At 50.8% G+C, this 26441-nt stretch overlaps 5 protein-coding genes across 10 annotated transcripts; 2 read left to right on the forward strand and 3 right to left on the reverse strand.

The window, feature by feature from the left end:
• Nucleotides 1–1470: 1470 nt before the first annotated feature.
• Nucleotides 1471–6161, forward strand: Tspan10 (tetraspanin 10). The gene is made up of 3 exons (NM_145363.2): nucleotides 1471–1657; nucleotides 2945–3576; nucleotides 4917–6161. Exons 1-3 carry the CDS (start codon nucleotides 1619–1621, stop codon nucleotides 5242–5244), a joined length of 999 nt encoding a protein of 332 aa, NP_663338.2. The 5' UTR covers nucleotides 1471–1618; the 3' UTR covers nucleotides 5245–6161.
• Nucleotides 6162–6446: 285 nt separating this feature from the next.
• On the reverse strand, nucleotides 6447–12340 carry Pde6g (phosphodiesterase 6G, cGMP-specific, rod, gamma). Of its 3 annotated transcripts, none has more exons than NR_126089.1 (4): nucleotides 12254–12340; nucleotides 9431–9528; nucleotides 7443–7483; nucleotides 6447–7015 (listed from the first exon to the last, which is right to left on the reverse strand). NR_126089.1 is itself a non-coding variant. In NM_012065.3 (4 exons), the coding sequence occupies exons 2-4, from the start codon at nucleotides 9450–9452 to the stop codon at nucleotides 6939–6941; spliced, it is 264 nt and encodes an 87-aa protein (NP_036197.1). In that variant the 5' UTR covers nucleotides 9453–9528; nucleotides 12254–12340; the 3' UTR covers nucleotides 6447–6938. The 3 variants fall into 3 exon arrangements, 2 of the variants coding, with proteins under 2 accessions (NP_036197.1, XP_006532518.1); NM_012065.3 differs by having other exon boundaries at nucleotides 9307–9528; XM_006532455.3 differs by lacking the exon at nucleotides 12254–12340 and adding an exon at nucleotides 9781–10148 and having other exon boundaries at nucleotides 6466–7015; nucleotides 9307–9528.
• Nucleotides 12341–15440: 3100 nt separating this feature from the next.
• On the reverse strand, nucleotides 15441–16910 carry Oxld1 (oxidoreductase like domain containing 1). 2 transcript variants are annotated; one of them, NM_001356385.1, is made up of 2 exons: nucleotides 16683–16910; nucleotides 15441–16002 (listed from the first exon to the last, which is right to left on the reverse strand). In NM_001356385.1, the coding sequence occupies exons 1-2, from the start codon at nucleotides 16857–16859 to the stop codon at nucleotides 15604–15606; spliced, it is 576 nt and encodes a 191-aa protein (NP_001343314.1). In that variant the 5' UTR covers nucleotides 16860–16910; the 3' UTR covers nucleotides 15441–15603. The 2 variants fall into 2 exon arrangements, with proteins under 2 accessions (NP_001343314.1, NP_079836.1); NM_025560.3 differs by having other exon boundaries at nucleotides 16653–16910.
• Nucleotides 16911–16951: 41 nt separating this feature from the next.
• Nucleotides 16952–23198, forward strand: Ccdc137 (coiled-coil domain containing 137). 3 transcript variants are annotated; one of them, XM_006533981.2, is made up of 6 exons: nucleotides 16952–17118; nucleotides 17452–17585; nucleotides 18887–19104; nucleotides 20556–20638; nucleotides 20846–20925; nucleotides 21105–23198. In XM_006533981.2, exons 3-6 carry the CDS (start codon nucleotides 18998–19000, stop codon nucleotides 21321–21323), a joined length of 489 nt encoding a protein of 162 aa, XP_006534044.1. In that variant the 5' UTR covers nucleotides 16952–17118; nucleotides 17452–17585; nucleotides 18887–18997; the 3' UTR covers nucleotides 21324–23198. The 3 variants fall into 3 exon arrangements, with proteins under 3 accessions (XP_006534044.1, NP_690020.1, XP_006534045.1); NM_152807.3 differs by having other exon boundaries at nucleotides 16969–17118; nucleotides 18882–19104; nucleotides 21105–23194; XM_006533982.2 differs by lacking the exons at nucleotides 16952–17118; nucleotides 17452–17585 and adding an exon at nucleotides 18423–18695 and having other exon boundaries at nucleotides 18882–19104.
• On the reverse strand, nucleotides 23166–26440 carry Arl16 (ADP-ribosylation factor-like 16). The gene is made up of 5 exons (NM_197995.2): nucleotides 26203–26440; nucleotides 26022–26080; nucleotides 25494–25607; nucleotides 24824–24939; nucleotides 23166–24661 (listed from the first exon to the last, which is right to left on the reverse strand). Exons 1-5 carry the CDS (start codon nucleotides 26261–26263, stop codon nucleotides 24490–24492), a joined length of 522 nt encoding a protein of 173 aa, NP_932112.2. The 5' UTR covers nucleotides 26264–26440; the 3' UTR covers nucleotides 23166–24489.
• Between the last annotated feature and the right edge of the window lies 1 nt (nucleotide 26441).

The raw sequence follows: 26441 nt of genomic DNA on the forward strand, positions 1-26441 counted from the left end.
TGGGCTTGGACAAGGAAGTAGGCTGAGGTAAGAATATTAGAAACAGAGACCACGGGGCTTTGTGTACTGCTTTGATGAATTACTGCCTTGTGTGATCTCTTTGCTTACTACTTTACTTAGTGACTATCTTTTTTTATTTTTTATTTGAGACAGGGTTTCTCTGTGTAGCCCTGTCTCTGTGGCTGTCCTGGAACCCACTCTGTAGACCAGGCTGGCCTTGAACTTAGAAATCTGCCTGCCTCTGCCTCCCAAGTGCTGGGACTAAAGGCGTGCCCCACCACTGCCTGGCTTCTTAATTATTACCTTGTGTGACCTCCTTGTTTGCTACTTCACTTGATTACTTTGTCTTTGATCTAAGAGCTGACCATGTTTTTTGGATGCACCTAGGATGCTATACAAGCAGGCTGGAGCGACATGAAGCTGTTCCAGCCTCAGCACAGGCTGGAGTCAGGGTATCATTTTCTCTAACTGTTTTTTTTTCTTTTCAATCCTCACTCCCTCACTTGAGACCCTGCTGACTGAATGAGCTGGCTTGGTCAGGGGAAGAAAAAAAATGGGGTGTTGCTGCTGCTGCTGCTGCTGCTGCTGCTGCTGCTGGAAGACACTGGAGGGCTCCAGGCAACAGTGAGTGCAGTGGAGATGGGGTTATGACAAAGGCCGGGATGCACAAGTGCTAGGCCATTCGATTGTCTGGCATATAAAGTTATAAGTCAGAAAAAATGGTAGATAAAGCTAAAAGTGGAGGCTGAGCCTGAGATGTCTATCAAAAGTTAAAACTCAGGGGAACTGGGGTCCAAACAGGAGGGGCATTTTCCATGTACAGCAGAACCTTGCCCTAAACATGTCTACAGAAGGGCTTCCTGATGTCTCAAGGTCCTGTGGGCCTATAATGACACTAACACATCTACATCACACATACATACACACACACACACACATACACACACACACACCAGTCAGAAGCAGGGAGACAGAGTTAGGTGGTAGGGCCCAGTGTTGACAGCCTAGGGACATGCTTTCTGTCTCCACAGCGAGTTGCTCAAGTCCTTTAGACTGGACAGTGATCACAGCAAAATCCTGCTTCCAACAAGCTTGGAGGGAAGGGACATCTGGAACGTGAATACTGAGTTGTTCTTGCTCTCCATAAACTATAAGGATAATTGGCTTTTGTACTGCCTGTGGGGCTCCTGGGGCTGCTATTGTGAACCAGTTTGCACAGAACTGATCTTTTAGGGGTGCTGATAGGAGACCAGCTGAGCCTACAGGCCAAGACCAAAATGGGACTCAATAGTGATGGCCATGGGTCCAGCATCAGGGCCACCTTAACAAAATCATGACTGTGCAGACATTAGGGATATCTCTGGAGCCAAGGCCAAGAATTACAGGCTAGAAAGACCAGATGTGACTATAGAAGCAGGCCCCTGCTGTAAGCCCTAAAATGTGACTCCTCACATGATACCACTGTGATCGCACTGGAGGAGGAGCTTGCAGCTCTCCAGCTCTGGCTTATACAGTTCACAGAGAAGCCAAGGGACACCGGGACACCGTTATTTTAGGACTGTAACCTGTTCAGAGAGACCCTGGCCACTGCTCTCCGTGGTTTTCTCCAATTGTGTGGATGATGAAGGAAGAAGAATGCAGCCCCTTGCTGTCTCAGGTGAGCCGACACTTAATGGCCTAGCTCAGGTTGAAGATGTTTCTTGGATCTAAGGTCCTCTGGGAAGCCCCTGGACCAGGTTGCAGTCTACCTGACTCCTGGCCCCACCCCCCAGTCTAGCTGTGTGCTTGACCCATGGGTACACTTGGGTGCTAGCCTTTAAGGTGCCCCCTATAGGCCTGAAAGAAGTATTGATTCAGGATCAGGTAAGGGCAAATGTCCTTTGAGGCTGATTGTGGACTCTGTGGCCTCAGGCAGTCTTAATGCTGCCAGCTGGCTCTGGCAGGTTGTCCTTTTACTCTGACAGACTCCGGCTGACAAATAACCTTCACATATTCTGCTCCAAATTTAGGGTGAAAGAGCAATCCACACACCTGGACAAGCTTCTTCCTGTGGGACGGGGATGAAATGAGACCCTTGCCTAGATACCTGGCTGTAGTCATGCCTAAGTCACACTGTCATTCGAAAAACAAGGTTACCCCATCTCCCTTTAGAGGGTCTCTCTCAGGTCTGCCTCCTTGCCTCCTCTAAATTCCTGCCTATTGGCTGCCTCTCTCCCTGCCCAGGAAGCCAGGCAGGCAGTACCTAGGCAATCTCTCCCTGCATCCTCTACACTAGGTTCAGCATAGTGTCCACACTTGACCTAGGATCAGTCGGTGGGCCCGAGATGATACAAAGAAAACAAGGTTCGTTTCACGCAGAAGGGTAGAAGGGTAGTCACGGGATCAGCTTCTCTATCCCAGGCAGCCTGCACTTATGGCTTGGGTGGGAAAGTCCCTCTTGTGACTGCACAAAGTCACTGCTGGTGGGGCACTATAGACTGATTCCACCACAGAGACCATTCCAAGACTAGGGAAGCAGACCCACCTGCCATGATTCTGCTGTGTTGGAGGAATAGAAATCCTGACCCTGGGCAAGACCACGCTGGTCCATCTTTCACAAGGGTATAGAAGAAAGGGAGTGGGTCCATCTTGTAACTGCTGCTCTGCCCAGTGTTTACCAGGGACCTTTCAGGGAGCTGTCATTATACTGTCCTAATGGAGATTGGCCTCACACATCGACCCTGGAAAGCAGTGAACTAGGACCCTCACTGCCCTTTTAGATTACAAGTCCCCAGGCCCCAAGTTACTGATTCTTCAAATCTTTACTTCCTTCCATAAACTTCCTCTAAGCCCACCCCAGTCTCTTAGCCCCTCTCTGGTGAGGCCTCACCCCTGCTCGATGTCACAGAGTCTGTGTGACTGAGGTCTCACCAATGCATCCTCTAAGTTTCCTCTCCTTCTGCAGGACACTGCTGGCCGAGAGCACCCACTCACCAGGAACAGTCCACCTACCGCAAATATTCCATGTCCAGCACCCTGGGAGAATCAGAAGGGGTCCTGGGGCTGCAGGTGCTGTCCTGGAGCAAAGCGCCAGGCCTCAGGGGAAGGCCAGGCCTCCTCCCTCCCCCTTTCCACAGGGAGCAACTGTGTCAAATATCTGATTTTCCTCTCTAACTTCCTCTTCTCCTTGCCGTCTCTGCTGGCCCTAGCTGCAGGGCTCTGGGGCCTGACTGTTAAAAGGTCTCAGGGGATTGGCTGGGGTGGACCCGTGCCTACAGACCCTATGCTGATGCTGGTGCTGGGAGGCCTGGTGGTCAGCGTGGTGAGCCTGTCTGGATGTCTGGGTGCTTTCTGTGAGAATAGCTGCCTGTTGCACTGGTACTGTGGGGCTGTCCTCTTTTGTCTGGCACTGGAAGCCCTGGCAGGGGTTCTCATGGTAACCCTCTGGAAGCCACTGCAAGATAGCCTGAAGTATACACTTCATGCAGCCATCATTCACTACTGGGATGACCCAGACCTGCACTTCCTCCTCGACCAAGTCCAGCTGGGGCTGCAATGCTGTGGGGCAGTATCCTACCAGGACTGGCAACAGAACCTGTGAGTGTCCCCCAAACGCCACGTGGGTAAGAGAGGGGGTGGTTTAGATGCCTCACTCAGCCATTTGAGCATGCATGCATATACATGTGTGTGTGAGTGTTCTTGTGTGCACACACAACCACATGCCCTGCACTCCTGCTTCCACATGCCTGTACACAAGTGTAGTTGTGTAACACATATACCCTCATCTACTTTCGTATATCATTCTTTTTTTAAACACAAAATGAAGTCTCATACTGAGGCTCACACATATTATATGCAAATGTGTGTGCTTACTCATGAGGTGTGGGCCTTTGTCTAGGCCATGAGTCTTGAGCCTAAAGAAGCCCAACTTTTGGCCAATTCTAGGGCCTAGACTTAGCTTGTCTGCATTTCAGTGTCAAGAAAAATACCTTAGTGGTGGCTCAGGTCATCAATCTACAACTATATCTATGTGTTCATGTGAGTGTGGTTAAACTTCCAATCTAGGCACGGCACAATGTTTTATATTCTGCTTGACAGTCCCTGTTTTGTCTGCTTCCTCCAGTACACAGACAGTCTGAGCATCACCTGTCCTTGTGACATCCAGGATAGACATTATGTTCCCTCTCAGAAGTCTCTGAAGTCAGTTGATATTGAGGGATGGAGACAGAGAGGCTCTAAAGACTGATTATTTGTTCCTAGCATAGCTGCAACTTATTATGCTTCATGGCACCCTGCAGAGCACCCCCAGGTCTCTGGGGGAACCTGCCTGGTCCCAGAGAGTGTGTTCTGTTCATGGTTGTCAGGGCCAGTGAGGTCCAGACCTGTGAAAACCTGCAGCTGAGGCTCCTTAGCCACCAAGGGGTTCCTCATATCTCCAAGATTTTGGCTGCTGCTTACGGCAGCCCCTTCTGGAAACTTCTGTGGAAGCTCAGTCTACTTCCTCTCTGACGTTGCCTGCTCAGATAAACTCAGTGTGGCTGGAACAAGGTCTTGTCACCTCCTCTCCTCTAATCACCTCATTAAACATGTCTCTCTGTCTGCTAAGACAAACACTCTACCCCACCTTCACCCCTGGTGTGCAAGTATAGAATAGTGTAAGCACAATGATCTGAGAAGCTGGTGTTCTGTGTGCGCATTTGTGTGTTTGTATATGTATACACATGCTTCTTCATATGCGTGTGTGTGTGTGTGTGTGTGTGTGTGTGTGTGCACATGTGTGTGTCTGCATGTGAGTGTCTCTGTGTCTGTGTCTATGTGTGTGTGTGTGTGTGTGAGAAAGAGAGAGAGAGAGAGAGAGAGAGAGAGAGAGAGAGAGAGAGAGAAAGAGAGTTTGAAGGCAGCCTTCTCTCCAAGACTAAACCTTGTGTGCCCTGCAGGTACTTTAACTGCAGCTCTCCCGGGGTGCAAGCCTGCAGCCTTCCAGCCTCTTGCTGCATCAACCCCCAGGAAGACGGAGCTGTAGTGAACACCCAATGTGGTTTCGGAGCACTGGGCCTGGACCAGAATGTGGCTGGACAAGTAGTATTCCTGCAGGGCTGCTGGCCTGCGCTGCAAGAATGGCTGCGGGGGAATACTGGTGCCATAGGTGACTGTGCTGTGGCCGTTGTCATGATCCAAGGGACTGAACTCCTGTTGGCTGCCTGCCTGCTAAGGGCCCTGGCTGTCCACGAGGCGGCAGAGGACATAGAAGCAGGCCCCTTGTGAGCTGCTAGCACTACCCTCCCCACCGAACAGATCTGAGAAGACTGCACTGCAGAGTTCCAAGCTTCTCCTCACCTTCCAGGGAAGGTGACAGTGCTTCCTCTCCTGGCCCTGGCTTCTTTGCTACAACTGGGATATCAGTCCCCATGACTCACCTAGACGGCCTCTGTGCTGCTCTAATCTCACAATTTCACTCCCGACTCCTCAGGACCCAGCTAAGCCCAGGGCTGTCTTTTGCAAAGGCCACCCTGGCAGTCTGTGTCACACATACCTGCCTTGTGTCCCGCTACATGGCAGGAGCAGCCAGGGCTGGGGTCTTCTGGTTCCAGCCTCACCCACCTTCCCTGATCTATCTCACGCTGACTAGCTCTGGGTCCCCATTTCATCACTACTGGCTTTTCATGGGCCTCCTCTTGCTTGCTGGTCTTCGGTAAGAATTAGGGTAATGCCCAGGGTGGACTTGCCCTGTGGAAAATTTTTCTGGTAAAAGGAAGACTTTGCTTATTGGTGTGTGCATTCTTATTTGTATAGTAAACTACAGATCTCACACTGACTGGGACTGTCTTTCCAAAATCAAAATGGAGACAATTCCTAGTTTCCCAGCTAGGGCTGACTGCTTGCAGCAGGCAACACAGCTCTGGTTTTATCTGTAGAGTTTACATGCTCAGTTTATGGCTGTCTCATAAGTGGAGTCTTTTTTCTTTTCTTTCTATTTTTTTTTTTTTTTTTTTTGGACAGAGCCTCAGGTATCGCAGGCTAGCCTTGAACTCCCTACATAGCTCAGGATGATCTGTCTTCAGCACTCTCCTGCCTCCAGCTCTCCAGTGCTCAGATTACAAGTGTGGACCACCATGCCTAGCACAGAGGGTCCTTCTGAGAGTCATTTTCTGGTCATGCCCAAAGAATAAACATTTACCCTGAGTGTTGTGCTTTGGGGTGAGTTTGCCCATGTGTGTGGGCGTCCTCAGGTTACTGGGGGGGCACAGCAGCTGTCAGCTGTCAGTCTTGATGGACTTGCTAGACCATGGGGCTTCTCATTAGACGCCCGTGTCTACATTTCTAGTTTTTGTCCTTGCCCTCTTTTCCTCAAGAATCTGCTTCACTGACTACGGCCACCAGAGGTGAGGGTCACGGCCAGGCTCATCTGCCCAGGACCTCAAGCCTCCGTAGAGAACGGGGAAATATCAGGGCGATCAGCACAGCTCTGTCAGAGCACCTCACATATGCAAGGACATGCTGACTTTATTTTGAAATAGGGACAAGGGACAAGAGTATGTTGGGAAGGTTGTTATAACGGATGGAGTAGCTTAGTCTCTCTTGCCACCTCACCCCAGGACAGTGTCCCACCCCAAGACACCCATCTGGAAGGGCTACAAGACAGAGGAACTTTCTCACCCTCAGAAGGCAGTTCAGGGGAACAAAGGGGAGCCCTGCATTACAGCCACAAAAAGGACAGGAAGTGGGGCTGGGTCCCACTCCCTTCTTTCTGCTGACCAGTGACTTCAGGTCAACAGGGTATCCTGTGGGAGGCTGTAGGCTCTCAGTAGCTGGTGTCAGGGCCTGAGATTGTCCCGGGGGAGGCCATGGTAACCTGGCTAGGGACTCAGGCTCAGGTTTGGGTCCTGGACAGGGTTTGCAGAGGGGGGAGGGAGTCTTCAGCAGGTTTCTTCCCCAGGGCTCACATAGCAGGGATCTGACTAAATGATGCCATACTGGGCCAGCTCGTGCAGCTCTAGGTGATTGAAGGCCTCCCAAGGGCAGATGACGGTGATATCTGCAGGAAAGATGTGATTAAGGAAACACCGTGACCCCGGGCCCACCCATTTCCTGCTGCCTCACTTTTCACTCCCTGAATGAAAGCATGTCTGCCTAGGATGAGAGTCTAGGCTACGGTTGTAGATTTCCCTTTGTGTTCTGGGTATTGTCTGCAGTAGAGAGGATGTTGTAGGCCCAAATAGGGGAGCTCAGGGGACCCTGTGCCAAAGCTGGAAGGAAAGGCAAAGGTTTCTCCTGTGCGTGGTGAACCTACCCATGGGGAAACCCCTGTCAGTGGAACCTGAAGCTTGATGTTGAGAGAAACAGGGGACCCGAGGGGAGGCAGGTTAAGCAGTAAACAGAGGATCCTGGGACCTGTGGGATGACTGAAGGATGTAGGGGACTTAATAGGGCTGTCTAGATGCAACAATCCCAAGCTGTCATACCTGTCCCCAGGCCTTCCATTCCAGGGATGTCATCCCCAAACCTGCAATGACAGTAGTTAAGGATGTTATGTCCAGGTCTAGATCTAGCCATCCCCGGAACCCAGACTCAAGGTCTCCTCCCCTACATCCGCTGCTGGGCAGGAGCTGAGGGCTCCCCTCCACCACCGGGTGCCTAGCATGCGTCTCTGAGATTCACAGGCTGAGGACCAGGGAGGGAAGGGTGAGCCCATGGACAGGCAGCCCCACAGTTTGGCCTGGGTGAGCGTGGGTCTCAACGTGCGGGCTATGGTTTGTCCCTAAAAGACACACATGCTGGAAATCAGTCCTCAGCGCAACAGTCTTGGGAGGTGGTGGAACTTTAGGAAGGGGCCAAGTAGAAAGTGATTGGCGGGGCTGGTGAGATGGTTCAGTGGGGAAGAGCACGAAGGTCAGGAGTTCAAATTCCAGCAACCACATGGTGGCTCACAACCATCCATAATGAGATCTGACTCCCTCTTCTGGAGTGTCTGAGGACAGCTACAGTGTACTTACATATAATAAATAAATAAATATTAAAAAAAAAAAAAAGAAAGAAAGTGATTGGCTTAGGCTGGAGAGATGGCTCGGTGGTTAGGAGCACTGACTGCTCTTCCAAAGGTAATGAGTTCAATTCCCAGCAACCACATGGTGGCTCACAACCATCTGTAATGAGATGTGACGCCCTCTTCTGGTGTGTGTGAAGACAGCTATAGTGTACTCATATACATTAAATAAATCTCTTTAAAAAAAAAAAGTGATTGAGTCATGAAGAACATTACAATGGATTAGTGCCAATCTTTTTTTTTTTAAAAGATTTATTTATTTATTTTATATACAGTATATAAATACACTGTAACTGTCTTCAGACACCCCAGAAGAGGGCATCAGATCCCATTACAGATGGTTGTGAGCCATCATGTGGTTGCTGGGAATTTTTGAACCCAGGGCCTCTGGAAGAGCAGTCATTGCTCTTTACCACTGAGCCATCTCTCCAGCCCCCGGATTAGTGCCAATCTTACAGAACAAGGTTATAGCTACAAACATGGTGGTTGTAAGGGAGAGTCCAGCTCCTCTCTGCTTTCTAGTTCCCTCTACCTACATATGATCTGTCTCTTTTTCCAGCACTCCTGCCAAGATGCCATCCTTCAGGTTGTAATATACCTACAGGGTCTTTTCCAGAGGCCAAACAGTTGAGAGCACCCCTCCCTCCTGGAACTTTCAATCTCCAAAACTGTGGCCACAACAAATCTTTTCTGCAAAAGTATTTTGTCATAGCAACAGACAGCTGGCTAAGACAGAGTTTCTGGGTGTTCATTTGTAGGTGTCTATGTGTGCACAGGAGAAAGTGCTGGAGGTACAAACACATTCCTGAGGAGGTTCAGGCACACTGCTTCCCAGACCTGCCTGGCTGCAGCTCTGGAGTCAGTGATAGGTCCTTGGTTCCCCTCGCACTCCTGAGGCCCCAGTCACAAAGATGAGGACACAGTACAAAGAGCCCCATCACAGCCTTCACCTTGTCCTCCCAAACAGCCCAGGAGGACTGTTCCTTCTGTGAGAGGCTGCAGCCCAGGAGGCGTGTTCCTTCTGTGAGAGGCTGCAGCCCAGGAGGCGTGCTCCTTCTGTGAGAGACAAACCCCCTTCTGGTGCTTGCTTACCCTTGCACGCCTTTCTTGGGGGGCTTGCTTACCCTTGCACGCCTTTCTTGGGGGCTTGCTTACCCTTGCATGCCTTTCTTGGGGGGCTTGCTTACCCTTGCACGCCTTTCTTGGGGGGCTTGCTTACCCTTGCACGCCTTTCTTGGGGGGCTTGCTTACCCTTGCACGCCTTTCTTGGGGGGCTTGCTTACCCTTGCACGCCTTTCTTGGGGGGCTTGCTCTTGAACTGCCTTGTTTGCCGCTGCTTAAACTTAGGTGGTCCTTTCCTGGGGGTGACTGGTCCTCCTATCACCCGGGTGGCTGACCGAATCTCACCCTTGGGTGGCTCCAGGTTCATGGTGAGGCTGGCAGAGACACTGCAGTGACCCTTAGCTTCTGGACTCTGTCAGGCTGGGCTGGTGTCCTCATGCAGGCTAGGGTAGACCAGGCAGATCTTTGTTAGCTCCCTTGCTTGCCCCAACAACCTCAGGAGCAGAGAGGGCTGATACCTAGGTGCCAACAGCCCGAGACAGAGACAGCTGACTCCACTCCAGAGAGCCACCTTCCCGTTCCACCCAGCCTCCCAGCATTGTCCTTCTGCCTGGTACCAGGAGACACCTCCCATTGCTAGGAGCTGCACACAACCCCTGCACCCTTTCCATACTCCAAATCCACATCAAACGCACTTTCTGTCTTAAAGCAGGCCTTTTTACTACCTCCCCTTGCAGGTAGCCACTGAACACCCTTGTCTGTTCCCCACCCCTCCCACACACTGGAATCTGACCCAACCTTGTCACTCTGTTGAGAGCCTTCTGAGGATAGGTACAAAGGACATTCCTTCCTGATCCTGAGGTGAGCAACTTGCCTTCTTTTCCAAGTGCTCAGACTTAGGCTGCTTTCCCTAGTTCCAGGTCCCTTCTCAGGAAAGAAAGGCCTCCTCCTCTACCTCATGTTGTTCTGGATCCCTATTTCTTCATGTCATATATTGGCAAATTCTCTATCATCTATGTCTATATCTATCTATCTATCTATCTATCTATCTATCTATCTATCTTTTTAAAAAACATTTATTATATGTAAGTACACTGTAGCTGTCTTCAGACACCCCAAAAGAGGGCATCAAATCTCATTATAGATGGTTGTGAACCACCATGTGATTGCTGGGATTTGAACTCAGGACCTTCAGAAGAGCAGTCAGTGCTCTTTTTGTTTGTTTGTTTTGTTTTGTTTTGTTTTGTTTTTTGTTTTTTTGGAGATAGGGTTTCTCTGTGTAGCCCTGGCTATCCTGGAACTCGCTTTGTAGACCAGGCTGGCCTCAAACTCAGAAATCTGCCTGCCAGGGGGCTGGTGAATGGCTCAGTGGGTAAGAGCACCCGACTGCTCTTCCGAAGGTCCGGAGTTCAAATCCCAGCAACCATATGGTGGCTCACAACCATCTGTAACAAGATCTGACTCCCTCTTCTGGAGTGTCTGAAGACAGCTACAGTATAGTTACATATAATAAATAAATAAATCTTAAAAAAAAAAGGAAGAAATCCGCCTGCCTCTGCCTCCCAAGTGCTGGGATTAAAGGCATGTGCACACCATGTCCGGTGTACAGTCAGTTCTCTAACCGCTGAGCCATCTCTCCAGCCCCCTATCTATCTTTCTTGAGGCAGGGTTTCTCTTTGTAGCCCTGGCTGTCCTGGAATGCACTCTGTAGACTAGGCTGGTCTTGAACTTAGAAATTCGCTTCGCTCTGCCTCCCAAGTGCTGGGATCAAAGGCATGTGACACCACTGCCCGGCTTGTTACCTGTTTCTTGTGATTGGACTTGATGCTCATAAATAACCTCCACAAAATGGATCACAGAGCTGCCACAGGGCAGGGGCCTGTCTGTGAACAGCTGAGCTGGGGACCTCTCATCTTCATAGCTCTATTTCAGATGGCTGAGCCAGAAGCAGGCCTCGAGGAGAGTGGCCACACTGGGGTTCTCCTGGGCACAATGCCTGCTGAGACTGCTCACTACCTCGCTGGATTGGGGCTTATTCTGGGTTGAGCATCTCCTCAGGCGCTGGTGTGGCTGAGCTTGCCTCTGGCCACAACCTAGAAGACACTATACAGGATGGTCCCTCTTCTTCCCTGCAGAACCACTCCCCAAGAGCTCTAAGCCCAGTGACCTTGGCCATGGACAGCACAGCTTTCTGTAATCCTATTAGTATCTGAAGGAGACTCCTAATCCCTCAGGGTTTCTAGAAAGCTGCATAAACCTCACATGCCGCTGAAGGATCTGAGGCCATTCAGGTGACCCAGACAGAAGATGTTGCCCAAACCCTTAGGTTTCCCAAGGGACAACATCTTTTCTGCCCTCAATCCTATGTGGTATAGCACTGTCCTGTCTTAAGCCACTGTCAGTGGTTTGCTGGAACATCAGGGCTGAGCCTAATCAACAGAGAAGCATAAATCTGTTGTAGGTAACACCCCCCTCTAGCAGTATAGTGGCTCCCCTCTGTCATTCCTAGATTCGGCCTCTGTGCCTGAAGCCAGCACCCGCCTAGGAACCAGGACCAGGATAATAAGAGACCAGGTTGCTTAGTTCCCTGGGCACCCATCCTTACTTCCTTCCCAGTGGTAAAAATACTTCTCCGAAGGCTATGAACCCCCAATGGGCAGCTGTTCCCCTACAGAGTTCCAGTGATCAGTACTGTCTCCCTGGAAACCATGTCTGAGCTGCCTAGCCAGGACTAACCTAGGCTGGTGCCATTTGGTTGTATGGTCGGGTTGCTGGCCTTGGTAACAGCGGCACTACCATTTGGCATTGTGGGAAATCAGAGCAGGTGATTGGGAGGATGTCCTTGCTAAAGGACAGGGGAACAGGACAGGCTACTAAAGACTCAAGAGCTCAGCGGAGGTGGTTAAAAACCTGTTAGCTTCTCCCAACCCAGGGCGAATGAGCAGTCAGTGGTTTGCTGGAACATCAGAGCTGAGAGACTAAGCAACAGGGATGCATTAAGTCTGTTGTAGGCAATAACAACAACTGGGGGAGCTCCCCCCCAGTCTAGTGGCTCCCCTCTGTCATTCCTAGATTCAGCCTCTATGCCTGAAGCCAGCACCAGCCTAGGAACCAGGACCAGGCTAATGCCTACCTGTCAGAAAGGACCACAGCATGGGCCATACTCACCAAGCACTGGACAGATCTCAGGAAGCCACAGGCGCCGGTTATCTGGACCTGGGTCAGCAGAACACTGGCCTAGGAATTTATCCTTCCCTTGATGAGCGGATTATGACTCTCTTTTCTGACGATACACTAATCAGATTGCTGGGCCTTGAGGGAGCCACCATTACCTGGGATGCTGGGGGTGGGCAGAAGGGGTCATACAGTTAAGGGTCTGAAGGCCACCCAAGTCCAGTAGGTAGCCCAGGAAAGGAGGGGAAATATGACTTTCACTGGTTGTAGGGCTGTGCTTTCCATGTACACAGCCTTCAGAAACAACTGGGCCATCTTCTGGACAGTCCTGGGCTGGGGTTACCGCCTTGCTCTGTCCCATCCACTGAGGAAATGTCAGCAGATCATGATGTTCTGCGTAGCAGCCTCTATCCATTTTTTTTTCTTGCCTTTCAGCCCTGCCTCTTGCATTTCAACCCCAAGGCCTGTGTAGTCCCATTTCCTGTGCCTGTTCCTCTAGCTTCCTCCTCTGGGGCTTCTGGGGCTCTTCTCTAGTGTCTTAGGGTCACTAGACAAGCTAGGCTAGAACACCTATTCAGATCAGCTTTTCAAACTCATTTGTATGAAGCTTGGATAGAGTTGGGTTTTTGGCCAGGCAGAAAAGAAAAACAAGAATTAGATTTTTTTTTTTTTGTTTTGTTTTTCGAGACAGAGTTTCTCTGTATAGCTCTGGCTGTCCTGGAACTCACTTTGTAGACCAGGCTGGCCTTGAACTCAGAAATCTGCCTGCCTCTGCCTCCCAAGTGCTGGGATTAAAGGCGTGTGCCACCACGTCCAGCTAAGAATTAGATTTTTATTTTTCTTTTTTCTTTTTTTTTTCTTTTTTTTTTTGGGTTTTTCGAGACAAGCTTTCTCTGTGCAGCCCTGGCTGTCCTGGAACTCACTCTGTAGACCAGGCTGGTCTCAAACTCAGAAATCTGCCTGCCTCTGCCTCCCCAGCGCTGGGATTAAAGGTGTGCGCCACCATTCCTTTTTCTTTTTAAAGACACAGTCTTATGTACTCCCAGGCTGGCCTCAAACTGCCATGTAGCTAAGTATGATCTTGAACTCCTTGTCCACCTCTGTCCCCCAAGTCCTGGAATTACAAGCATGTGTCCACACAGCCAGCTCTGCATCATTCTTGTCTTAACCTTTGTCTTCTACACTGAACTGTTATAGGAGGCATGTTGCACTGCTAGTGTCTTGCCCACCATGGGGGACTTCACATAGATGCTTGGTGTAAGTACCTGGGGATTAAATTGGTGGAGGCCCAATGCAAAGGGCCAGCTGTGCCTTTTTGTTGGAGGCATCTCATACCTGACAGACCTTTGCCACAATAATCAAATGTTGGAAATGCTGGCTTTTGTAGGATCCACTGGTGTTGACATTTCCTGGAGAGGTGAACAACTGTCTACCTACTCTAAGGCACTAGTGACAGAAATGGTTCCACCCACATACTGCTTGGCAAGTTGATGGGCTTATTGGGCTGAGTTGTAGGAGTGTGGATGATCAAAGGCAGCTGTATTACCAGAAAGCCAACCCCATCAAGAGTGGTGATTCAGCTGGGTGAGGTGGTGCACGCCTTTACATCCTAGCACTTGGGAAGCATTTGGAGCTCTCTGAGTTAGAGGCCAGCATGGCCTACAAAGCGAGTCCCAGGACAGACAGGGCTACACAGAGAAACTCTGTCTTGAGGGTGTGGGTGGGGAAGTGACAATTCAAGGCAGGTGGTGGTGGTATGCCTTAATCCCAGTAAAGGCAGAGGCAGGCTGAGGTCAGATTGGTCTACGAAGCAAGTTCCAGGACCGTGAAAGCTGTACACAGAAACCCTGGGGAGGTGGGGCAGGAAAGGTGATAGGCCACAAATGTTTTATGTCTGGACTTTTCTACACAGCTTGCAGGCTATTCAGCTAGGTTAGTCTCTATTTTCCAGCAACGGTTTACTGATGGTCTTGACTTAGGGAAGGGTCTGTGTATCTTGCAAGTTTTAGGAGATTCCTGAGTCTAAGTTTTAGTTACTTCCTGAGACTTTCGAATCTCTTTTTGGAGGAAATGTTTCAATCTATAGTTAAGTCTTCCCAAGAGTCTTGATGTTCCTAAGAGTTTGATGTTCCAGCGACCTAATAGGTGTGGTCACCACTATCGTTTATCAGGGCCCAGCCCTGGCTGAGTACTTTGGGTGGCATGCAACATCTGCCCAAGATACCAGCCTGAATTGTGTTCTGTCATCCACTAGCCAAGTGCCCCAACTTCTGATCTCTATTTGGTTTCACAGATCTGTGTAAGAAAACCAAACATGGGCCGGGCAGTGATGGCGCTTGCTTTTAATCCTAGCACTTGGGAGGCAGAGGCAGGCGGATTTCTGAGTTCGAGGCCAGCCTGGTCTACAAAGTGAGTTCCAGAACAGCCAGGCTACACAGAGAAACCCTGTCTCAAAAAAAAAACAAAAAAACAAAAAACAAAAAAGGGCTGGCGAGATGGCTCAGTGGTTAAGAGAGCCGACTGCTCTCCCGAAGGTCCCGAGTTCAAATCCCAGCAACCACATGGTGGCTCACAGACCATCCGTAATGAAATCTGATGCCCTCTTCTGGAGTATCTGAGGACAGCTACAGTGTACTTACATATACTAAATAAATAAATCTTTAAAAAAACAAAACAAAAAACCCAAACCAAACAATCAAAACCACCAAACATGGAAAAAGCCCTATTTATCATCTCAGTCTCAGGAGGAAGTCACTTTATAATCCTAGCTCTCCCTTTAAATGGGGTAGGTGGGCACCAATGCACTTATGCTCAGTCCTCGCTAGTGCCTGTCCTGGAGTTTGATGTCCCAGCTGCCTTGGTTATTCTAGCAGTGGCCCTCACCACTACACGGTAGAAAGAACGTCTCCCTCCAGGACCCACAGGAGACAGGGAGCGGCTGGCTCCCTTTCATGTGCTGGTTCCCATTTACCACAGATTGGAACCATAGTCCACTCTCAGCAGGACAACCAGGTACACTGAGGTTTGGGGGCGCTCCTGTCACAGGGCGTTCACGGACATGGGTTCAGTTCAGCTTCACCCGTAGGGAAAGCTGTAGCTGTTGAGCAGGGACACACAGCCAGCCTAGGCATGCTTTCTTTGACAAGATAACGCAGGCAGAGGGACAACACAAAAGCCCCTGCATGGTTATCATAGAGGATTCATTTATTCTGAGGTGAAGTTGTTACACAAGAATTCCTAATCCTTGCAGACTTGTGGAGTCTTCCAGACTCAGGGATAAAAGTGACCCTCTGGTTCCTTAAGGGTAGTGTCTGTCCATGATAAGGAGTCCCGGGTAAAATGGCTCAGGCTCCACTCTGCATGCGGAGCCGGATCTCCATCCTGAGGAAGGCCTTGAGGTTCTCATCTGTCACGTGCTCCTCTAGAATGGCCAGGGCCTTCTCCCCGCCATCCTGGTAGAGCCTCAGCAGAGCTTCGGCATAATCTACCCATACACAGTTAGGGCAGCCACTCATGCAGCAGTTGGTGGGAGGCTCAAGCTCAGGTGGCAGCGAGCATGGGGGCCCTGTGGGGTTCCCCCTGGGCAGGGAAGCCTTTGGCTCCCTGTCATCCTCTGTACCTACTTGGAAACCTTCTTCCCTGTGGTCCATCCCCAAGTTTCTGCGGCTATCAGTGACTTGCACTGGAGCACGGTGTCTGTGAAGACTCTGGCAGCAGTCCCAGCTGGAGAAATGTTGCGTTCCCTGCGAACATGGGATAGTCTGCATGACTCTTCTGACTTCTGTATACTGTTTCCCTATCTGGGAAGTGGACATACTGGTTGGTATGAAAAGGAACTTGGTTTTTTTGTGGATGTTGTTTTTTTTTTTGTTTGTTTTTGTTTTGTTTTTCGAGACAGGGTTTCTCTGTGTAGCCCTGGCTGTCCTAGAACTCACTCTGTAGATCAGGCTGGCCTCGAACTCAGAAATCTGCCTGCCTCTGCCTCCCGAGTGCTGGGGTTAAAGGCGTGTGCCACCACTGCCCGGCTGAAAAGGAACTTGTTAAGGGCTTGCTCGGCTCAATGCCTAACACTGGGCATTCACTCTCAAAGTTCGCAGGAGGAACAAGTCCAGATCGGATAGCCAGACTGACTACACATCCTGGACAGGATAAGGGGAAGGCCCTTATCAGCCAGTTGTAGCTAAGCTCTTCTCTGACCATGTTGACTACATCCTCGGCTCGGTGTCGTCCTTCTATCACTTCACAAGAGACGCTTAAGGACACTGGGTCACACCATTTTCCGTCTCTCACGTCTCAAAGGCCCTCGGGTTCCCTTCCCTGCTATTCACCCATGACCCATGGTCACTGTTACTCTTGCAATTTACTTGCCCACTAACTCGTCTGGGGCCCAGACCTGAAGAAAGCTCTCAGTGAGCACGCTGACCATGGTTCCTCCAAGCGCTGGCCTGCCTCCCCGAACGGGGAAACCCCGGCTGCACGAAAGGCTTCGCGCAACCCGGTTGGGGCACTGGCGGCCGCTCAGGCCGCGGGCTTGTGTCCAGCACCAGAGCGCAGCTCGCACCCGGCCTCCCCGGGACAGGGTCTGCAGCGGCGACCCCATAGCTGGTGCGGCTGCCGGAGCCAAGGAGCTTGGGGACGCAGCGCAGGAAGCGGAAGTGATGCTCGCAGGCCTGGAGCTTGTAAGTGGGCGGAAATAGCTTCGTGCAGGACGCGCCTGGGGTAGTCATGGCGAGGCCTGGGAACATAGCACTGGTTACTGCGCGGTCGGCCGGTCTTAGAGGCTCGGGACAGCCGCAGGGGCGGCGGCAGCAGCAGGCTCAAGGACAGCAGCGCTCGGCCTCACTGCCCGGACAGCGCAGGTAGGTGCCAACCCCGGGAGAGGACCCATTTGGGAACTTTCCTGCGTCCCTCAGCCCAGGCCATGTGTTGAATGAACGGAGGTGAGTGTCTCCAGTTTCTCGTGAGCCACGTTCGGGGGATGAGGTCAGAGCTGCCAGCCTCCCTGGGCTCTAGAGCGCCTTTTGCCTCAGCGTGCAGAGAAAAATGCACTTGAAGGCAGCCTGGGTCGAGGGTGAGGGGAGGACCGTGTGTTCTTGGCCCCGGAACCGTTTCTTTACGGGGTTAATTCCTACTATGTGTCCGGCTGTGTTGTACATGGGAAGGGTCACACTCCGCCTGGGTTTCCTTTCCAGCAAAGAAAAGAAGAAAGTGAATTGCAAGCCTAAGAACCAGGATGAGCAAGAAATCCCTTTTCGGCTCCGAGAAATTATGAGGAGCCGACAGGAGATGAAAAAGACGCTAAGTAACAAGAAGAGAAAAAAGGAGGGTATGTACAGCCATTGCTGTGTGCCACCATATCTGCACCCATCCAGTCGCCCAAATTCTGAAAGGCGTTTGAGGCACAGGGACTACACCAAGACCCGGTACTGGGAGTGCAGGGTATGGGAAAGACAGCACAGGGCTGATTTTACAGCAGTGCTTTTATAATTTATATAAAAGTACTTGGACTTTTGAAGTTCTCTCTCTTTTTTTTAAGGTTTATTTTATGCATATGAATACACCATTGCTCTCTCCAGACATATCAGAAGAGACCATCAACTCCCATTACAGATGCTTGTGAGCCCATGTGGTTCCCATGTGGTTGCTGGGAATTGAACTTAGGACCTCTGGAAGAGCAGTCGGTGCTCTTAACCTCTGAGTCATCTCTCCAGCCCCCTTTTTTGGTTTTTCGAGACAGGGTTTGTTTTGCTTTTTTCAAGACAGGGTTTCTCTGTATAGCCCTGGCTATCCTGGAACTCACTCTGTAGACCAGGCTGGCCTTGAACTCAGAAATCCGCCTGCCTCTGCCTCCCGAGTGCTGGGATTAAAGGCATGGGCCACCTCTGCCCAGCTGAGGTTTTATTTTCATTTATGTATATGCAAGTGTGACTGGTGTAGAGGGGTGCATGTGCAATTGCTATTGGAGGCCATGAGGGGGCGTTGGATCCCATGGAATTATCCTAAACGTGGAGTTAAAGGCCTTCCTGCCCAGTGTGGTTGCTGGGGAGCCAAACTCAGGTCCTTAAGGAATACATTTTTTAAAGTTTATTTCCATTTTTTACATGCCTTGTGGTTTGCCTGCATGCATGTCTGTGTGAGTGTCAGACCTTGAACTGCCATGTGGTTGCTGGGATTTGAACTCTGGTCCTTTGGAAGAACACTCAGTGCTCTCAACTGTGGAGTCATCTCTCCAGCCCTTGGAGTACATGGTCTCTCCAGCCACATTGGTGTGTTTTGGGTTTTTCTGATAGGTTATTTCTAGGTAGCCCTGTTGGCCTCAAAATCAATTTACCTCCACCTCCTGGTTGTTGAGATTATGGGTATGTGCTGCTATGATCGACACTGCTTTGGTTTCTTTGTTTGCCTGTGTGGCACTGGACATCTTTGACAGGAGCCGGTAGGTCTTGACATCACATTTGGGGCTCCTCTGAACTGAATATTTTAGCTTTCTCTCTGTCTGTCATTAAGCCTTGTCGTCCCCTCTTTTGGCTGTAGGAGGGAAATGGTCCCAGGCTGCTTACCTGTCACCAACCCTTCTTCCCGAGCTTCCTCTACACCTACTCTGGGTGTCCTTTCTCCTCAGCCCAGGTGGCTTTCAAGAAGACGTTGGAAAAGGAAGCGAAGGGGGAGGAGCCAGACATCGCTGTCCCCAAGTTCAAGCAAAGGAAGGGGGAGTCTGATGTGGCCTACGTCCAGCGCATGGAGCAGGAGGCCCAGCACGTGCTGTTTCTTAGCAAGAACCAGGCCCCTCGGCAGCCAGAGGTGCAGGCAGCTCCCAAGAAGGAGAAGTCTGAGCGCAAGAAAGCGTGAGTTGAGCGGAGGCCCCCCGAGGTTCCAGGCTGTGGGTCTGGTGACTGTGTCCTCTGGTGATAGCGCTTCAGGAGTCAGCCTGTCCGTCCCACCTGATGACTATGGAGAATCATGAGCTGAAGCCATGATCAGCATAGCTTCTTTTTGAGACAGGGTTTCTCTGTATAGCCCTGGCTGTCTTGGAACTCACTTTGTAGACCAGGCTGGCCTCGAACTCAGAGATCCACCTGCCTCTGCCTCCTGAGTGCTGGAATTAAAGGTGTGCGCCACCACGCCCGGCCTAGAATAGCTTTTTTTTTTGGGGGGGGGGGGGTTAGGGGTTTTTTTTTTTTTTTTTTTTTTGGGTTTTCGAGACAGGGTTTCTCTGTATAGCCCTGGCTGTCCTGGAACTCACTTTGTAGACCAGGCTGGCCTCGAACTCAGAGATCCACCTGCCTCTGCCTCCTGAGTGCTGGGATTAAAGGCGTGTGCCACCACGGCTGGCTCCAGAATAGCTTCTTAACACCGGAAGCTGGAACCCAATCGGTGGGAAGCTGGAGCCCAGTCAGTACTCCACACACCATACTTCCATTGTGTTTACTTGGCTCCTCTGGAGACAGCACTGGAGGGTCTAAGAACAGGACAGGAAGGGGCACTGCTGCAGGAGAGTGGAGAAAGATAGGCTTGGTTGTGTGCTACAGGAGAGCTTGCTGGGTGTCATGGCATCGTATCCTCTAGGGAATAACCCTGTGGCATGACCCGTGTGGGGCTGACACGCAGCCTGCCACTCGCACTGCAGTGGGGTTGTCACCACTGTTCCTCTTGATCTGAAAGGGATTTGAGTTTATGTTGTTTGTGCAGGGTCTGTGCCTTCTTGGCCTGGTGTTCTTGACTGTAAAGAGGAGGTGATGTCATTTTCATGATGCTCAGGTGTGCTCTTGTATTATCCACGGGGGTGGTGTCCCCACCGTGAGCTTGGCTTCCCATCAGTCACCTCCTCCTGCTCAGGCCACCCCTGGCTTGGGCCCAGATAGAGAGGTAGTTTTGTCCAAAAGAAAAAAATGTGTGTGTGCATGCATTATACATGTATATACATGTATATATATGTATATGTGTGTGTGTATACAAAGAGGTGTGATGTGCCACTCACGGTGCCTCACACCTGACCCTCACTTGGGCTGGGGTGTGTTATCCCAGTTAAACAGCCCACGGTTACCTTCCAGCAGCATGCCCGTGCTCGATACACACCACTTAGCTGCATCCTTGCTGACCCTCCCAAAATATCTAGGCTTTTTGTTCCCTGGGTCTGAGGAATGCTGACTGGGGACCCTTGGAGAGCCCGTTGGATGCAGAGTGTGGGTTTGCATCCCAGCCCCGCAGTTTGGAACCCTCCAGGACAGGCTGACCTCTGCTGTCCCTAAAATGGACCAAGAGCTCAGGAATCTGGAAAACTTGTGCTTCTCCCCAGGTTCCAGAAGCGACGACTGGAAAAGGCCCAGAGGAAAAGGGAAGCAAGAGCCGTGGACAGATTGGAGCAGGAGCTACTGAAAGGTAGCTCTTCCCGTAGCAGGCGCGGAAGCTGTGGTCCCCACAGGGCTGGGCCTGGGCTTCCCACTATACCTCTGGGTGGGCCCTATGGACTCCCAGGCTCACCACCACTAGTAGGCCAGTGGATGAGTGAGTTCTGAAGCCTTCAAGAAAGGGAGGGTGGATGGGCGAGTCAGAAACAACATGGGCTTCTGTTCACTGTCTCTCCAGATACTGTGAAGTTTGGAGAAGTTGTGTTGCAGCCCCCAGAGCTGACAGTTCAGCCCAGGAGGAGCACAAGCAGAGATGCTGTATGTGGTGACCAGGGAATGCAGAGAGGGTGTGGTCTGCAGGGTCTTCCCTTGCTGGGGAGCAAAAGTGTCCTGGCCCAGGACCTTCTAAGGGGCCCTTAGCTGCTGGAGCAGCCAGAACCCTTTACCCCCTTCCTTTCCAGCTGAGCCTGTGCTACAGCCTTCTCTCTCTTCCTCAGCCTGGCAAGAAATCACTAATGCTGAAGAAGATGCTGTTGGGTCCTGGTGGCGGGTCCCCGGCTCCAGCCACCTCACTGGCCCGCCAGCGGATCCTGGGGGAAGAGCGGGAACGGGCTGTGCAGGCTTACAGAGCCCTGAAGAAGCTGCATAGACAGGAAATGACACCTGCACAGCCACCAGGCAGCTCTTTCCAGAGGCAGGGCCACGCTTGTCTGTGATGCAGAGACCCAGGGGCCTGATCCCCTGGAAACTGGTCTGGGAGCTGCTAGACCTGGGTAAGGGAGAGGCAGCGGATGCTCTCCTTGCATAGGGTCCTGAGAGTAAGCTTTCAGGTTTGGAAGAGTGCTTTTCCTTCCTCTGAAGGTTGTCCTTATAAGAGTGACCACCATGGTATCCCATCTCATACAGGGCAAACCCCCGCATCCCAGCACTTGCCTGAGACACAGCTGGAAGGGCTGGTATTTTCCTTGAGCCTAAGTTCATTCTGAAACAAGTCTCGGCTGAGACAAGCCAGGACCACTGTAGAATGGACTCAATCCCTTAATCCAGCCAATTACTGAAGCTGCTGGTGTAGGTCAGCCTACACCAATGTTTTAAGAAGCTCCCATGGGCTTACTGCAACCTTTGGAAGGCAGGGACAGACAGCAAAGCAGGTTAGTGGGCTGGTGGAAGGGCAAGTGGGGGCGGCAATCAGCACTTTTTTTTTATTTGCCTGCAGGGTTCTGTACAAATGACCAGAACTCCCAGCCCACTCTTGGTTTGGATAGAGAGGGGGTTTCAGTACTGACTGAGTGCCTTGAGGTATACACATGAAAACCAGGTTTCAATGGTTGACAGAGTAGAGTATTTATACCAAGAGGGTAGAGGCGAAAGAATTGGGTGTTCAAAGCCAGTCTTGACTTGAAGCAAATGTATGGCCTGCCTGAACAGGTTGAGAGAGTCTCAAAAACCTTACTTAGACATCAAAAGAGCGAAGCTTGGACCCTGCTGGGGAAGCCCACAGTCCTCTAGCAGACCTAGGAGCCTCCGTCCAGCAAAGCTGGTCCTGGAGCCTAGTGGAGTGCTCCAAATGTGCATTTTCCAGAGTGAAGTTTATTAAAGTTTTGCTCTTTGAAGTCTGGGCCGTTGCTCTCCAACATGCTTATCCACGGCCCTAGTCAATGCGTGTCAATGTGACAAGATGAGTGAGTGTGCAGACACACACCCAACAGTAGCAAGGGCCAGAATAGAGCAGGGTGCATCGGCCACTTGACTTTCCACTGCACATCAGGACTAGGGCCAGGGCCCAGGAGCCACCATTATCAGAGTATGTAGGCTTCTGAGTTCTTTAGAAGCAATGTGGCCACACATCCAAAGCTCAACTGTGCGCTACATCAAATGACTCTGGGTAATTATCCCTCAGAGCCCATGCCTATATGTGCCTGTGCCTATATGTGCTTGACTCCTCCCACTTTCTGTAATGTTTATTAAAGATGCCCACACCCATGCATTCAGGGATTGTTTTCTGAGTGCTGCTTTTTCACAAAATATCCCAGCTAAATGGATGTTTTCCTGCTGTGCTTAAGCCATCTCAGATTGACCTTGGCCAGAACGATGTGTGGAGCCACCTGTCTGGCTTCCCCATTCCTCACTTCTGGTATGGAAGATGTGGCTGCTCTTGTTCCCTGCCCACTCCAAGGTCAGGTCTGGTCTCTGCTGCCATCTTGGAGTCCTGACCCTCAGAACACTAAATATTGGCAGGTAAGCTGGAGCCTGTCCACCATTATATCATTACTGAATAATTGGTGATTCATATAGACACATAGGTACATATATGTCTTCATGTGTGTAAAGGTCTTCATGGTGTAAGGGGCAGGAGACATAAGGGCTTCCCCAGCCCTCTCCACTTTGTCCTGGTTGAAAATCAGGCACCCTGATGTACTGCTCTGCTGCAGGTTTTTCCTCAGCAGATGAGCCTAGAAGATTATCATGCTGATGCACCTGACAAGCTATCCCAGTAGAATGTTACCACCTCCTGTGTGCCTTCTCTTGTCCACTTGTGGGACCTCATATACCCCTGTACATGAGAAATAAAAGTTTATTGAATAAATCCATCAATGAGAACATTCTTGTTTCTGGTGAGGTCACAACCACACTCCCCCTCCCCCAGAGTTTTGGCTTTTTGTTTTTTGGGTTTTTTTTTTTTTTTTTTTTGAGACAGTTTCTCACTGTGCCAGCCAGATCTTGAGATTCTCCTGCCTGACTTCTAAGTGCTGGGATTAGAGAAATGCTCTACCACACCCGTCCCGCTCACCCCCATCTCTATGAAAAGCTCAGCTCTTGAGCTTAAGATGATCCTTTTGCCTTTGTCTCTCGAGTAGCTCAAGCTACAGGCACGTGCCACCACATCCTGCCTACTTTTTCCCATTTGAGACACAACTCTATTTTTTCTTTAAAATTAATTTTCCGTATATGAGTGCTGTATCTGCATGTACACCTGCAAGCCAGAAGAGCACATCAGATCTCAGTATGGCCACCATATGGTTGCTGGGAGTACAATTCAGTACCTCTAGAAGCAGACAGCTCTCAAGTGCTGCGCCATCTCTCCAGGCCAAGACAATTCTTTTTTTTTTTTTTAAATTATATTTTATGTATATGAGTACACTGTAGCTGTATAGATGATTGTGAGCCATCATGTGGTTGCTGGGAATTGAACTCAACCTCTGCTCACTACTGTAGCTGTCTTTAGACACTCCAGAAGAGTGAGTCAGCTCTCATTACAGAGGGCTGTGGGCCACCATGCGGTTGCTGGGATTTGAATTCAGGATCTTCTGAAGAGAAGCCAGTGCTCTTACCCACTGAGCCATCTCACCCCTCCCCAACTTCCCAAATTTTTTTTTGGTTTTCGAGACAGGGTTTCTCTGTGTAGCTCTGGCTGTCCTGGAACTCACTTTGTAGACGAGGCTGGCCTCGAACTCTGAAATCCACCTGCCTCTGCCTCCCGAGTACTGGGATTAAAGGCATGTGCCACCATGCCCGGCCCACTTCCCAATTCTTCATTAACTTTATATTTTTTTCTGGGCAACATGGTCAGGATATAGGAACTCAGAAAGGCAGAGTCTGTACTATAAAAATGACCTGGGCTCCGTGCAGTCCAAAGCCCTCAGTGGGTCCAACTTCTTGGTGGGAGACGTGAAGACACCTGCAGTTTGTTCTGTCTTGGGACCATTGTTCAGAAGTGAGATGACAGTGGTGTTTGTAAGTGTATGCTTGTTTACTGGTCACAGCACAGCCCCCATCACTTGCAGATACACTGGGTGGCCTGCTCCTATCAAACACCTCAGGCTCTCATGCATTTGCCTCCTAGGCACTGGGTGGGGTCAGCCATACTTCTCCATCTTGCTGTCAACTGCTGTGCCTGTGTTGATTCTGGAGCCAGAGCAATACTGTTGCCAAGCCAGTGCCATTCCTGGCACTTATTTCTACTGCGGTGATGTTTTGCTTGGCACAAGCAATGATGTCTGGAAGCCTCATCAATGACTTCATTTCCTCCATGGTCATGTAACAGGGTAGGTCACTGTAGTTGAAGAAGCACTTCGTCAAAGTGGTGCTCGCCACAAAGTTGTTCTACCCACAGCTGCACCTCCCCGCTGCAGACCCTATGGTCTTGGCTGTACTCAAGTAGAGCAACCCCTTGGGATACCTTGCCCTTCATCCTGCCCAGCCCTTAGACCCATACATTTTATTGAAGAGTATGAGGACGGAGGCTTTTTCAAGTTCTTCTGCAGAAAGGAGACCCAGGAGCTGCATGCAGGATGCAGAGAGCTGGGTGGGGTTAGAAGCATCCATCATGAACTAGGGAGAAAAGGAAAACATGCTACAGAAGATAGTCCTGACCAGAGCCCTGTCTGGTCATTTCACAAAAGCACACAGACAACTTTTTAAGTGGATTTAAATTTATGATGCAGGAGTTTGAACCTAGGGCTTCAAGTGTAGCTAGGGCAAGCACTCTCCTGAGCTACATATCCAGCCCCAGATTGGCTTTTAAACAACAGGTTTTGGAAATAGCCAAGGGGGAGTTGTACGAGGATGACTGTCACTGGTGTCTTTAAGTAAAATTAAGTCTACTGTGGCCATCAGCTCTTCATCCCAGAATTTGATGCCCCTTCCTTCTACAGATAGGACCAACAAGAGGGATGTAAAGTGTTGGTCGTATTCAGGTATCAAGGCATAGAACATGCTGTGCCTTCAACAAGCCTCCTAGAATCTGAGCCCTGCTCAGGAAATCAGACCAATGCACAGTCATCAAAGACCCCCAAACCCGATCCCATGAAAAGCAGGGCCAATACTTGATGGTTCAGGGAGTCAGACAAAACTGACCTCCAAAGAAGCTTGAAGTATTAACTCACCAAGAGCGAATGGCAGTTTCCATAGTAACTGGACCAGATGGGGCTCATGCATCCCCCGAGCTCTCGGATGGTGATCTTCCTGTGGGCCACAATGTCTGTAAGGTTGGTGCCCACCTATGGAAAAAACCACGATGCACTGAGACCAGCGCAAGCGGTGTGCTGTGGTGAGCTTCTGGATGGCAGCACCGCCATGAGGGAGCTAAGCATCCACAGCCAGTGACAACTGCTCAAGCCCTCTGCTCTCGCCACCAAGAAATGCAGCTCTCTGGGGGCTCCAGGCCAACGTCAACCATAGAGATGGGCCTTGAGAGTGACGAGGGAATGAATTTCTAGGGATGGGAGAGAAAGGTGCCCACCGGAAGACGGGCTTCGGGTTCTCCACACTCAGAAGTCTAGTGATGGGAGTTCCTCTGCCGCAGACAGTACCCAACCTACTGACCACAGGCACCGCGGCTTCCATTAGAAGAGGTCTGAGGACCTTTGCAAGCCTCAAAGGGCATGCATGACCTGAGAGAGGCCGACACCTACCGTGGGCCGCGTCGGTGGGGGCTCTCCCAGGTCGCCTTTGCCATCTCCGGAGCTCAGCTGTCCCGGCGGTCAAGGGCCATGGCGTGGCAGAGGGAGGAGTTCCCGTGATGAGCGACCCCGGTGTGCTCCCTCCCCACCCTGCCTGGGACTCCCTGCCTGCCCACTCGGCGCGGAAGGATATTCTGAAGGCGTTTCACCAGCAGGGTCTTCCCGACCCCAGCAGCTCCAAGCAGGAGACACATCCCTTCCTCGGATAACGCGCTTGTACCTCCGAGCTACCACGCAATGAGGCCCGCCTCCGCTTAGCTTTCATTGGATAGACCGCTCGTCCAGGCTGCTCATTGGTTAGTCCCAATGGACTGAGCGGTCCAATGGACGCTCAGAGTCAGTGTGTAAGCGCAAGTCTCGCCATGGAGCAGG

Source organism: Mus musculus, chromosome 11, assembly GCF_000001635.26.
Source record: "Mus musculus strain C57BL/6J chromosome 11, GRCm38.p6 C57BL/6J".
NCBI lineage: Eukaryota > Metazoa > Chordata > Mammalia > Rodentia > Muridae > Mus > Mus musculus.